General features: G+C 42.8%; 1 protein-coding gene and 1 pseudogene across 4 annotated transcripts in view; one reads left to right on the top strand and one right to left on the bottom strand.

Moving 5' to 3' along the window:
• UGGT1 (UDP-glucose glycoprotein glucosyltransferase 1) overlaps positions 1-13,634 on the top strand; it is a 184,855-nt gene that overhangs the window by 119,586 nt on the left and 51,635 nt on the right. For all 4 annotated transcript variants that reach the window (XM_014550394.1, XM_014550395.1, XM_014550393.1 and 1 more), the window contains 4 exons: positions 5,139-5,234; positions 10,373-10,475; positions 11,212-11,291; positions 12,591-12,780. In XM_014550394.1, the coding sequence (XP_014405880.1) occupies positions 5,139-5,234; positions 10,373-10,475; positions 11,212-11,291; positions 12,591-12,780 (469 nt within the window). The remainder of the gene's footprint in view (positions 1-5,138; positions 5,235-10,372; positions 10,476-11,211; positions 11,292-12,590; positions 12,781-13,634) is intronic.
• On the bottom strand, positions 8,025-9,289 carry LOC106728371 (annotated as a pseudogene).

Here is a 13,634-nt window from a genome sequence, read left to right as displayed (position 1 = left end):
GGTTGTTTTTCATCCGAGAAATGTAGTGATATGCAAAATTCACATCGAACAGTCATTCCACCACAACTATGTTCGAGGATTGCATCATGTACTCGGATTGCATCCTCATGTACTCCATTTTTGCTGAGAAGGCAGTTCCTACCGGTATTGGTAGTACTTGTTGATGACTATTCTCTCGACATATTCTGTCGTTGCCACCGCCTTCTTTCAACTTCAAAGGCACGTTGGTCTTACATTTTCTGTCGATGACGCCAGTGTTTTTCGGCATCAGAGCGACGTTTTTCCAGTAGCTGGTGTTCAGATACATCCTGTCGCAGGTGCTGCCTTCTTTCAAGATCAGACGCACGCTGCTCTGCAGACAGTTTCTGTCGATACTGCCGGCATCTTCCGGCTGCAGAGCTACCTTGTGTCAACAGGTGTTCTTTAGACATAGTCCCACCTCTCTACTGTCTCGGTCTGAGATGCAGGTGAATGAGAGGCCTGGCTGTCAGGCTGCTGAGAGCTGTCTGACCAATGGCTGATTCTGGCTGATTCTGTGGGGGTGGGACTTCCTCCTCCCTGCTGTCAGTTTCCACAGCTGTGATGAGGAAGCTGGGGTGACAGGGAGCCGTGTCCTCTCTTGCTCTGCTCTATGTCCAGCGGTCTCCTGCTCTGCCAAGTCCTCCAAACCTCCCGCTCTCCGCCGGCAATGTCCCGGGAGCCTGTGGGCGTGGCTAGGCGTGGGCGGCTGTGCCTCCCTGACCAGCGAAAGTCCCAGGAGCCCGCGGCCACAGCTGCCTTCGCCTCCTGGGGCGCTTGACACCTGGGTATGCAAATTAACCGCCATCTTTGTTGGATAATTTGCATAGTCACTCAGATTGGCTTGTGGGTGTGGCTTAAGTGTAGCAGAGTGGCAGCTAATTTGCATGTTTCTCTTTTATTATATAGGATAAGATATGCTTTATATATTTAGGTGCTCCTCTGTTGGGTGCATAAATGTTTACAGGAGTTATATCCTCTTGTTGGGTTACTCCCTTTATCATTATGTAGTGTATTTGTTTGCCTTTTACTATAGCTTTTGTGTTAAAGTCAATTTTGTCTGATACACATATTGCTGCCCCAGCTTTTTAAAATTTCCATTTACATGAACTATATTTTATTATGACTTTACTTTCAGTATCTTTTGACCTGAGGTGTGTCTCTTGTATACAGCATATATATATGGGTCTTGTTTTCTAATCCATTCAGTCACCCTCTGTCTTTTGATTGGAACATTTATTTCATTTATATTAAAGTGATTATTGATAGGTATATAGTTATTTTCATTTTATTATATTTATGTGTTCTTTATTTCCCCTTAAATAAGTCATTTTAATATTTCTTACAATACTGGTTTGGTGGTGATCAGTGTTGTCATAGAGACTCCTTTAGCTTTTTCTTGGCTGGGAAGCTCTTTAACTGTCCTTTGATTAGAAATGATAGTTTTGCTGGGTAGAGTAATCCCTGCTTTTCATAGCTTTAAATATTTTGTGCTAGTCCTTTCGACCTGCAAAGTTTCTGTTGAGAAATGAGCTGATAGTCTCATGGAAGCTTATGCTTTTCTCTTGCTGCTTTTAAGATTATCTCTTTGTCTTTAACTTTTGGCATTTTAATCATGATGTGTTTTGGTGTGGCCTCTTTGGGTTCATCTTGTTTGGCAGTCTGTGCTTCCTGGATTTGCGTGTCTTTTTCCTTCAGGTTAGGGAAGTTTTCTGTCATTATTTCTTCAACTAGGTTTTCATTTCCTTGCTTCCTCTTTTTTCCTTCTGGTACCCCTATGATGTGAATGTTGTCATGCTACCCAGAGGTCCCTTAAACTATCACCTTTTTAAAATTCTTTTTTTCCATTCAGATTGGGTGTTTTCTGCTTCCTTTTCTCTCTAATTGCTAATTTGACCCTCTGCTTTATCTACTCTGCTGTTGATTCCCTGTAATGTATTTCTAATTTCAGTTCTTTTAGTCTTCATTTCTGATTGGTTATTTTTTTATGATTCCTACCTCTATTTTTATGTTTCCTATCTTTTTGTTGAAGTTCTCACTGAGCATGCTTATAACCTGTGTTTTGAACTCTGCATCTGGTAGATTGCTTCTCTCCATTTTTTTAGTTCTTTTTCTGGAGTTTTGTTCTGTTGTTTCATTTGGGACATGTTTCTTTGTCTCATCATTTTGGATGCATTGATGTGTTTGTTTCTTTGTATTCGGTAGAGCTGCTGTATATCCTGGTCTTGGTAGAGTGGCCTATTGTATTAGTAATCCTGGAGGGCCCAGTGGAGGAGCCTCCTTGATCACCGCACTGGTGCGCCCCCTGTGTGGGTTGTGTGCCCCCTCTTGTTATAATGGAACCTTGATTGCTTTGGACAGGTCAATGGAAGGAATTTATCCCCAGGCTGATTGGCTGCGAGGATTAGTTGCAACCACAATGGGGAGCTGTTGTGCAGGGGCTGACCTGATAGAGCAATACTCATCACTTCACCAGAGCCCTGATGCCCGAAGAGTTCACCCCTTGAATGTGTCACTTGGGGTAGTATTTGAGTGGTGAACTTGCATGGTCTGAAGCTGACCACCAGTTGTGCTGGCTCTGGGGCCTACCTGGAGGGGCAGGCCAAAATCAGCTGCCACCTGTACCCTGCCAGGGCTACCCAGCATGACCTACAAAACAATCTGCAGATGGCTGCTACTTGTGGTGGGCTTGGAGGAGCCTAAGAAAGATCAAACTATGTACTGTGGCCAGTTGCTGCTAGTGCCCAGCTTGGAGCCACTTAGCAAAAAGTATATGGCATGCCTTGACCAGATGCTGCTTGTGTGGGGTTTGTGAACCTTTAAGAGATTTTAGGATGGAAATGGCTTAGGTGGGTGTGTAAGTTGGATGGGGCGGGGTCTCAGGGAGTCATCAAGATGGGGCAAACAGTGTTGGCCAGGTTGACAGAGACTCAGATCGGGCTCCCGCCTGCTGGCTCTGTGGTGTAGTGGTGGCTCAGCAGAGGAGCAATGGCCTCTGCCAGCACTTCTTTCTGGGAGAAGGCTAGCTCTTCAGCTCCCACTCTGATGCCAGACACTTCAGTTCCTCCCTGAATGTCCCTGATGTGCCTTTTGAGCCACTGCCCCAGCACTGGAGCTCAGAATGAGTGAGTTTGAGTAAGTTCATGTGCCGGCCCTTTAAGAGAACACCTGGGACTCCAGCAGCCTCTGTGTCACTCAGCCACAATCCCTGCTGGTTTTACACCCAGAACTTATGGGGACTTCTCTTTCTGGCACTGGAACCTTGGCAGGGGGGCTTGGTGTGGGGCTGGGACCCCTGGCACCTCAGGGGCACTTCTGAAGACGAGGTATCCCTTTCTTTCTTTTTTTTAATCCTCACCCAAGGATATTTTTCCATTGATTTTTAGAGAGAGTGGAAGAGAGAGGGAAAGACAGAGAGAAATATCACTGTGATATTTTGATTGGTTGCCTCCTGCACGCTCCCTGACCAGGCCAGGGAGGAACCTGCAACTGAGGTACGTGCCCTTGGCCAGTATCGAACCCAGGACCCTTCGGTCTGCAGGCTGACACTCTATCCACTGAGTCAAACCAGGTAGGGCCCAAGGTAACCCATTTAATTCTTAAGTGGCATACATGGATGTGGGGCCAGTCTTTTCCATGTTTCCAGCCCTCCTATCAGTGCTGTCATAGAGGCTGTACCATTTTACTTATCACCAGGAATGCTAAGGATTCCAAGTTCTCCACATCCTCACCAACACTTGTTATTTTGTGTTGTTGTTTTCATAATACCCATTCTAATGGGTATGAAGTGGTATCTCTTTGTGGTTTGGTATTTACTAAGGATTAGTGATATTGAACATCTTTTCATGTGCTCATTGGCCATTTGTATATCTTTGCTCATTTTGTTTGGTTGTTGTTGATTTGTAGGAGTTCTTTATATATATTCTTGGTAGCAACACTTCACACATATATGATATGCAGGTAGTTTCTCCCACTGCATGGGTTGCCCTTTCACTCTTTTGATATTGTTCTTTGTTGTGTAGTGGAGGATATAAAATTTAAAAGTTCTGGAGCTTTATTCATCTTTTTCATAATACCATCATGCTGTAGAATTCAAGATGCATGTCTTAGTGAGGTGTTGACTTCAGTAGTTGCCAAATAGTCTCTTTGCCAAGTCTTGGGTGATATGGCAAGGGATCTTTTTTCCTTACAGATCAAGAGGTACCCTTTTACCTCCGTGGCTCTGAAGTGACGCCCTGAGCAGTTCCCTGATGCAGGCCAGGAGGTGCCCATGACTTGAGGCACCCTGTCATGGGCATAGGCAGGGGCTTGGTATGGTGTGTGCTCATGGGTCCCTCCCTCTTTCTGCGGGGGTTTGGGGGTAGCCCCTTGGAGTCTTTGTGGACTAGTATAGAATTGCCTGGAAGCCTTGCCTTTCATTAACCAGAGATGGCGCTGAGCCTGTCCTGGGTGAATTTAGGGAGATAAGGTAGTTATGGGGCTGCCAAATGATTGGTTCTAACACTGTTAGCATTACCTTGCCCGCCTAGGTCTTTTCACTGATGCCCATGCTGCTCCACCTTGGAGCGCACCCTTCCTTCATCACAGCCACAGCTTTCATGTGTGACCAGGCACGAGACTGTTCTCAGCTTTTGGAAGCTCGGCTGCGGGCTGTTTGATCGTGGTGCCCTCTGAGCCTTTATGAAGCTTCCTTTTTTTTTTTTTAGTATATTTTTATTGATTTCAGAGAGAGGGAGAGAGAAATAGAAACATCAATGATCAGAGAAAATCATGGATCGGCTGCCTCCTGCATGCCCCACACTGGGGATCGAGCTCACAACCCAGGCATGTGCCCTGACTGGGAATCGAACCGTGACCTCCTGGTTCATAGAACGACGTACAACCACTTGCAAAATATCATCTCCATTCACATAAGGAAAAATCAGTACCTTCCCCTAGAGTTATAAAACTAACCATTCTCAAAATCAGTACTTTTCTCATGCCTGTTGGTACAAAGTTCATACTTTCTTCAAGCCATCTTGTTGGGTTCACTACTCTGGCTGATTATACTATGTTCAGCAATAATTGGGAAAACTTTCAGCTTAAAGAGATGTTGAATCTTTACCAACCACATCTTTCAGGGCAAGTGACTTGGTCATGAAGGTAGATGCTCTCCTGTCTGCTCAACCAAAAGGAGACACAAGAATCGAGTACCAGTTTTTTGAAGACAGACACAGGTATGGGACTAACATTGAATTTGTGTGTATCCTTGAATATTAAACTCTTTTTTTAATGAAATTGAATGTTTTATTACTAAACTGTTTCTTGTTTTCCTACAAGGCTGTTGCTTTTCTGTATAAAAATAGCACCAGCAAATACAGTATATTGTAAAATTAACATAGTTTTGTTTGTCATCAGACACTGTACAACTAACAAAACTTTTCTCCACTGCTGGTTATATCCAGTGGAAAGATCACTACATATTTTGAAAGTTACAGTGTTATATAAGGCTTAAGATTACAATGTTATCCTTGAATTACATGATTTTTATAACTGGATTTTACCACAGATAATTTCAGGAATTCTGAATGCTATAACTGTAGCCTCGCCTGAAAATCATAGGGCGTTGAGAGAAAGATGCATGTTGTGGTATCTGCAGTCATTAGAAAGTCCAGGGCATTTTCTCCCAGGAGCGTTGCTGTAAGTAGTTTCTTTTCCCATTGGTGTTACTAAATGGGCTACGTCCTGTCCTCCACGAACTTAAGATGCTAGTTACGGTGTCGCATCTGCTCTATTCGGGGGCTCCATTTTCCTTGCCCAGTAGACTGTCTATTTCTCCTGCTTCTTCACTCACTGGTTCCATCTTCACAACAAGATCTGCCGACAATCCTGGATCCTCTGCAGGAGCTTCATTGCTTTCAGTTGCTTCTCGACAGGGCGAGTCGAGTTCATGGGCAGCTTTCACTCTTTCCAAAGCACCACACTCATCGTGTTCGCTTTGCTCCAACGTCAGGCTAACGATAGTAAACAATGTCTCCCAAAGCTTCCTGAGCAAATGCTGACTCCCACTGTTGCAGAACCATTTCTGTCACTTGGGCCCATTTCTCTGTGAGTTTATGCCTGAGAGCAGCTGGGCCCGAGGCAGTGCGCAGCCGCAGCCGCGGGCAGCACCTCGCGAGCACGAAAGTCTTAGGTTGCCTTTCCCTCAGACCAGTGGTCGGCAAACAGCGGCTCGCGAGCCACATGCGGCTCTTTGGCCCCTTGAGTGTGGCTCTTCCACAAAATACCACGTGCAGGCGCGCATGTACAGTGCGATTGAAACTTCGTGGCCCATGCACAGAAGTCAGTATTTTGTGGAAGAGCCACACTCAAGGGGCCAAAGAGCCACATGTGACTTGCGAGCCACTGTTTGCCGACCACTGCTTCAGACCCATCTATTTTTCATATAAAGTCTGTGTATAAGTTCTTACATGACTGGAAAATTTGTCTGGCATATGGTTCTCATATGTATTCATATTCATATGTAAAACTTATATATAGATCTCAGTTGTCTAAAAGTTGACATTTATTTCTAAATCCATCTGAAATAGTTCTGACTGCACCCTTTCAGAAAACAGAAAGCATTTAATTACATGGATCAATTGTAATTTTCTGATATTCAAAAAGAAACAGAGTTTGTTAGAACACTTTCCTTGTTCATCTTTTGTTGAAAACTGTTTTGTTTTCAATAAAATAAAAATGAGTTTAGCATTATGAGGATGTCCTTTCCTTTTTCCCCCAGTTTTTTATTTGGGAAAGTTTCAAACCAAGAGAATAGTTGAAAGACTATTACAGTGAACACCCAAATATATTTAACCTAGATTTACCAATGTGTTTTTTTTTCCTACGCCAAAGAAAAGTGTTATTGAAGTATTTAAAAATATACGGGGAAAAATACATGGGAAAAGACAGACAAAGGCATTGTCATACAGCTGATTTCTAAAGTCAATACTTTTGAAATATAAAACAATGATCATTTTCCCCAAAAGTCAGTTTATTGAAAAAAATTGATTTTAAGTTGGTCTATAATTTTTCATTCAATTTTGTTTACAAATATTACTAGGTTTCTCAGTTTTATCCCATATCAGAACTTTGTTTTTTGGAAATATTTACTTCTCAAAGTTGTATATAGTTACTTCTTGCAATTAATGTCAGCAACTATAGGGAGCTTCTCTAGTCACAAGAATTCCGTATGGCTGCTGCTTTGGAAACAGTTACCATATTGGGTTACCTACGTGAAGACTCATGTACTCAAAGTCCAAATATTGGGGAGAGTATGAGGACTGAGAGCAGGAGGACGAAGGAAAGATGGTATTATCTTTAACTGCAGACCTGCTGGAAAAGACTTCACTAATAACTTTGGTACTAGTGCTAGAGAAGCAGTTGCTGCCAATCCACAAGTTGGCTATATAGCTGTCCATTTTGTATTTCCTTCTCTAAAGGATGGCAGACCTAAATAATTAGATTGCTCAATAAAATGAGCAGCGACTTTTAAGTTACAATATACTTGAACTGTGAAATAAATTATTTTCTTAATTGGTTTAGCATCCTTGGGTCTGCAAAGGCAGCAAACCCAATTTTGTTTCAAAATTAGAAGGCTGACTCAGAGGCTGTTTGTAAGATGCCTAACTATCTTCTATCGCCAGTCAGTCTTGAACATGGACCTTCATGAACTCAGTAACTTAATCAATGTGAAAATGATCTCATCCCTCAACATACAATGTTGAGCCAGCAAAATGAGGGGAAAAAAAAGTACACTCACAAGTTAGGAATCGGCTTATATAAAACAAGAGAGCATATATCCTCTTATACAGCACAAGAGGAATATATATGGCAATAAAAACAATCTACATTAGACTTGTAAGAGATGATTTTGGTTTACATGTAAGTTGGCTTAAACTGACCATGACGGAATGATTGGAAAGTTTCTTCTCCTAACATGCCCATTCATTATAAACTAAGCTGGTCTTAGTTTCTTATAAATCTTATTTCCTTGGATTTATCTACTACACCCTCATTTTATAGCCATTTAACTTACAAGCTGGGCCTGCCCAGCCTCCCTCTAAAGCCTCTCTTAAGAAAGGTACCAGATGCATTAAGCACAGGCAACCTCCAGTAAGAATCTGCACTTCAAACAGCATATGAAGAACCAGCACTAGGCTCTCCAACGTAAATACCTCTCATTTCACACTATCGTGGGAGCAGTGCAGTTCACTAACCACTCCTTCCTTATAGGTGACTCAGTAGCTGTAAACGCTTTCTTTCAGTTTCAAAGCCTTTCAATACTTGTTAATTCCAAAATCCGAACACCATGTAGCTGTGGCACTTTGGGAACTAGCACACTCAGGAGAGAAGCTGTGTTCAGCATGAAGTGAGTTAGAGCATACTTCGTATAGCAACTTGCCAGAAAATACAGAATTATTGGAGAAATTGTGAAAAACTTGCGTGAAGATGTAAACTGTACTCCATAGTCTAGTTGTTCCCAAGAAGTTAGGAACCTTGCTTTACCCTGGCCAGGAGTTTCAAAAGGTGTTCCTTTTACAGCATGCAAAAACACATACATCCCAGCTTACATATAACGTGTTCAGGCCATGCCGCAGAACACTGAAGAAGGGAATACTGAGTAAGACAATATGAAGCAAGCCAACGCCCAATGCATGTGTCAGCCACATCCCTGGCTGTCCATTGCCCGGGTATTTGGGTTCATTGCCCCTCCACCACACGCCCAGCGGGCTGTTCAGAGAAGGTCCGGCTCCGCGGGACGGCGTCTCCTTGCAGCCGAACGCCAGCGGTCGGCCCCAGAGCGCTAGATTCACCGATTGTTAACAAATGCCACATTTATCTCTCATCTGTGTGTGTGTATAGTACATCTAAACTATATTTGTATGTTTGCATACAGACATGTGCGCTCACATATTTTCTGAATTACTTGAAACCATGTTTCAGACATCCTTACACATCATGCCTAAATTCTTCAGCATGTCTCACCCAAGCACCAGTCTTTCCACAGGCCTTCTTAGCATGCCCCAGCAACTTAATCCTGATACAGTCACATTAAATAATGCACAGCTCAAATCTCTCCATCGCCCTAGTAATGACATTTACAGCTATTTCGTTACTTCGTATTGATCAGTCTCCTTTAATCTAAAATAGTTACCTGCTCCTTCTTTTTTTCTTTGTTTTCTTTTTGTCTTTTATGACTGACTTTTTAAAGAGTGCAGACCAGTGGTTGTATGGAATGTTTCACAGTCTGGCTTGTTTCCTCCTGGTGAGATTTAATAGTAACGTGTCTTTAGGAGGTTCCCCTAAGTTGGTGTATGTGGCCTTTGCCCGAGTGGGCATGTGTACATCCTCATCGCCCCTTAGATGCAGTAGGGAAGCTTCAGGTAGAGAGCCCACCCTGCCCTCCAGGGCCTGACGCACCTGCCTGAGCAGAGTGGTGTGGCTGACCTGTGCTCGCTCACCCAGCCCTGGGGAGATCAGATGTGAGCAGACGGATGATTCCAGGCTAGAATGAGGCCCTCTCCTTCCTCACTTGTGTGCCTCCTGAATTCTTACGTTGCCAGTGGGTGAAACTTCTGTCTCCTTGCTCAGACCCTGTTTGGATTTTCCCATTGGCATCCATCTTCTCATCACTCCGTACTTTGAGGAAATAACTCTGACCTATTCACTGTCACAGAAAGCATGTTTCCTGGCTGACCCTTTCATGGCCAAGATGGGGAATCTGGAGCAAGAACTCTTCTCTCTAGAACAGCAGTCGCCAACCTTTTGGACCTCACGGACCACCGGTTGGCGACCGCTGATCTAGAACACCCCTTTCTCCATGAGTCTTATACAATTAAAATGCCCTAATTGCAGATTTTATTATGATACAAATTATAATTAGAGAAATTCTTTTTATTGGGTTTGTATTAGTATTTGCTTTATATCAGAAGTTACTTATTTTTTCAAGAACGGAGGTCTGAATTACGGGTATGTGCATCCTTGCCCTAAAGTGTGTCCCTGGATCAGTGGCGCGCATTGTTGGGGAGAGGGTGGGCAATGCGTTCTCTGGCCCCAGCCCAGACTTCTGACAGCATATCCACTGAAATGAGGTTCCCCAGGTGACTCCCGTGCACATCAAGATTGGTGAACTACTGTGTTCTTTGACGTTTGCTCTACTCACCACCAGGTGGCCTTGTTCTAGAGCTAAGGTTTTTCTGAAATGCTAAGAGGACTGATAAATTATATTGGACTCTTCCCTACCCCCTGCCCCTCCAAACCCCTGTGGCAAAAACAAATTAACTTTGTTTCTTGTTTTCCTCCAGATTAATGCTTTATCTTTTGATCTCTGTAGTGCAATTAAACTGAGGCCAAAAGAAGGAGTGACGTACTTTGATGTCGTGGCCATCCTTGACCCTGTCACCAGAGAATCACAGAGGCTGGCCCCGTTGCTCTTGGTATGGACAGCGCAGAGGCGGTACATATCCTTCTGTGAAGCGACCGCATGCCCTGTTACTCTGAGGCCGTCAGTGTCCCTTAGTTATCCTCAGAGGGCATTGGAAACCCCGTAAGGCATCTTGGGCGAGCTAATGTCTTCGTGCAGAGTGGCAACGGCTCTGCAAACAGCTTCGTAACCTTAGCTGGTACAGGTTTGATTGGTTGGCTCCTGTAATGAAGAAAAAAATTATCCTTATTTAGAGCAAAATGTCTTTGAATTAAATTGATTATGCCATACTGTAATTTATGGTGAAGAGCTAAAAAGGTTTGCTTTATCATTTTCCCTTTTATAACTAGCATGTCTTTTAGATATGTATAAGGTATGACAGTTTTGAGAACATTTAAAAGAGCTCTGCCTTAAAGACAGTTGCTTCAACTTGTTTTATGTTGTGGTTTTCTTTTTTAAAGATAAAGTTTTAATGAAGTGTAATGAACTGACCTTCTGTTGTGGGTATTTGTGTGCATGTGTTTTCATACCATAGTATCTAAGCTGCACTGAGGGATCTTTAAAAATGCTGCTGCTTCATACCTGCGTAGGGGCGGTGGCTTACAGTGGCCATGGCATATGTGTGTGTGTGTGTGTGTGATTTAGATTGTGCGCTAGAGTGTGTCTCTTTTCTTGTGACACTAAGAAATGTTCTGTCTTTTAGTATCAAGAGATAAATTTATGTTTTGTCATCTGGTTTGCTCTTTTAGGTGTTAACTCAGCTGATCAACATGAATCTAAGAGTATTTATGAACTGCCAATCTAAACTTTCTGACATGCCTTTAAAAAGGTAAAGCAAGCTCTTTAAGAAATCAACAATAGACAAACATCTAAAAGCTGGGTTTATAGATGGATTGTCATATTTGAAAAGATCACTTACTGAATGCTTAGGTTTGCTAACTCCCCGCTCTAATCAGCAGTTGTAGGAACTCTCTGGGTGTGGGTGTGGGTGCACTTCTGTGGCACTAGCCACACTCCCTGCGCTGTGCTCCCCTCTCTCTCTCTCTATCTCTATCTCTCTCATTGGTCAGAATTATACAGTTCTCTAATTTTAGAACATTTGATCAATGTAGCTTTTAAATTTACCTCTCTGCACCGTGTTGAGAAAAGACTGGTCTGTGCTTTTTTATCTTAAAATAAGAGCAGTTATTTCACGTTGGAGTATGTATGTCCGAGGAACTTACGGAGGCTCCTTTGTGTGCATCTTCAAAAGGAGGGCATGCTTCCTCTCTGAGCTTTGAAATGGTCCTTATGAAAAAAGATACAAAAAGCAGTTAATAGTAATAGTATGACACGTGTTGGGGCTATGGGAAATTTCTAATTTACAAATATGCTGTGTTCTATAGGTTAGATTTTAAGTGAGTTTGTTTATTTACCAGTGCACGGTGGGGGCCGGCCAGCCCGCCCCGATCACGGGCCGGCTGTGGGGAGGGGATGCAAGAGGTTGGCTGGTCGGTCTCCCAGTCGAGAAAAACATTGATTGCTTGCCTCCTGCATGAGCCCGGACCAGGGCCTGGGCCAGGGAGGAGCCTGCAACTGGGGTAACATGCCCTTGACCAGAGTCAAACCCAGGACCCTTCGGTCCACAGGCTGACACGCTATCCACTGAGCCAAACTGGCTAGGGCTGATTCTAAGTGAATTTAAACAGTGTTTGAAAGAGACAAATGAGTTCCCAGCTCCCACCATTGCCCTTGTTCAGGAGAAATGTTTAAATTATTACATACAGTGTCTTCAGGGTGCATCTGACAACCCAGTCACCATTTAGGACTTTGTAAGATAAAAATGAATTTTTCTCACTGAAGAGAGGCAAACACTCAGGAAATGCCTGCAACCCCACGAGCAGCCCCCACAGCAGTACAGGAAGGGATGGCCTCCCTCTCGGTCCTATTCCTCTGGCTCTTCTTCGCATCTTCAACAACCACAGGTGGCTAGTTAGGTCAAGAAACAGTTTTGGAAACACTTTCCCAATCTGGAAGGAAACCTTCCAAATCTGTTTGTTATAAGCCAGTTTACCTTTATGGAGACCTGATATCTCAAGGGCTGTGGTTGTATTTTTTTAAAAAACTAACACTTTTCTTTTAATTTCAGCTTTTACCGTTATGTCTTAGAACCAGAGATTTCTTTCACTTCAGACAATAGTTTTGCTAAGGGTCCAATAGCCAAATTTTTGGATATGCCACAGTCTCCTCTGTTCACTCTGAATTTGAACACACCTGAGAGTTGGATGGTAGAGTCTGTCAGAACGCCGTATGATCTGGATAACATTTATTTAGAAGAGGTAAGAATGTTATTGCGTCCAAGTGTTAATCATGTGTAGAACCTGCTTTAGGTGTAGTGGTGATAGTCCCTGACTGAATAGACTGGATCATCGTCTAGGCAGGCCTTTGAGATGTCAATATTCAGGCACAATTATATTCTTTAAAATAATAGCTTCATTGAGATCTGATTCTCATACCATAAAATTCACACTTTTAAAATGTACAGTTGAGTAGTTTTCATATACTCAGAGTCCTGTAACCAGCATCACTACCTGATTACAGGATGTTTCCGTCCCCCCTTAAGGACACTCCATAACCGTTAGCAGTCACTCTCATTCCTTCTGGCCACCACTACTGTGTCTCTATGGATTTGCCTGTTCTGACATTTCATCTAAATGGAATCATATTTTTAGGACTGCCTTCTTTCACTTAACTTATTTTCAAAATTCATCCTTGTTGTAGCATATATTAGCACATTGCCAGATAATTTATTGCCAGATTATATTCCATAGTATGGATAGACCATATGTCAATTATTCACTCATTGATAGACATTTGGGTTGCTTCTACTTTTTGGCTATTATGATGAATGCTTCTATGAACATTCGTGCACAAATTTTTATAGATATGCTTTTATTTCTCTTGGGTATATACTTAGAAGTGGAATTGCTAGATTGTATGATAATTCTATGTTTGACCTTTTGAAGGATTGCTGAGCTGTTTTCCAAAGTGACTATACCATTTTCCATTCCTGGCCCAATGACAAATGATGATAAGCATTTTTTAATGTGTTTGTTGGTCATCTGTATACCATCTTTTTTTTTTTATTAGTTAAGGTATTACAAATGTGTCCTTATCCCCCCCCCCTTAACCC

Source organism: Myotis brandtii, unplaced genomic scaffold, assembly GCF_000412655.1.
Source record: "Myotis brandtii unplaced genomic scaffold, ASM41265v1 scaffold600, whole genome shotgun sequence".
NCBI classification, from domain to species: Eukaryota; Metazoa; Chordata; class Mammalia; order Chiroptera; family Vespertilionidae; genus Myotis; species Myotis brandtii.
This window is presented reverse-complemented; position numbering and strand designations above follow the sequence as displayed.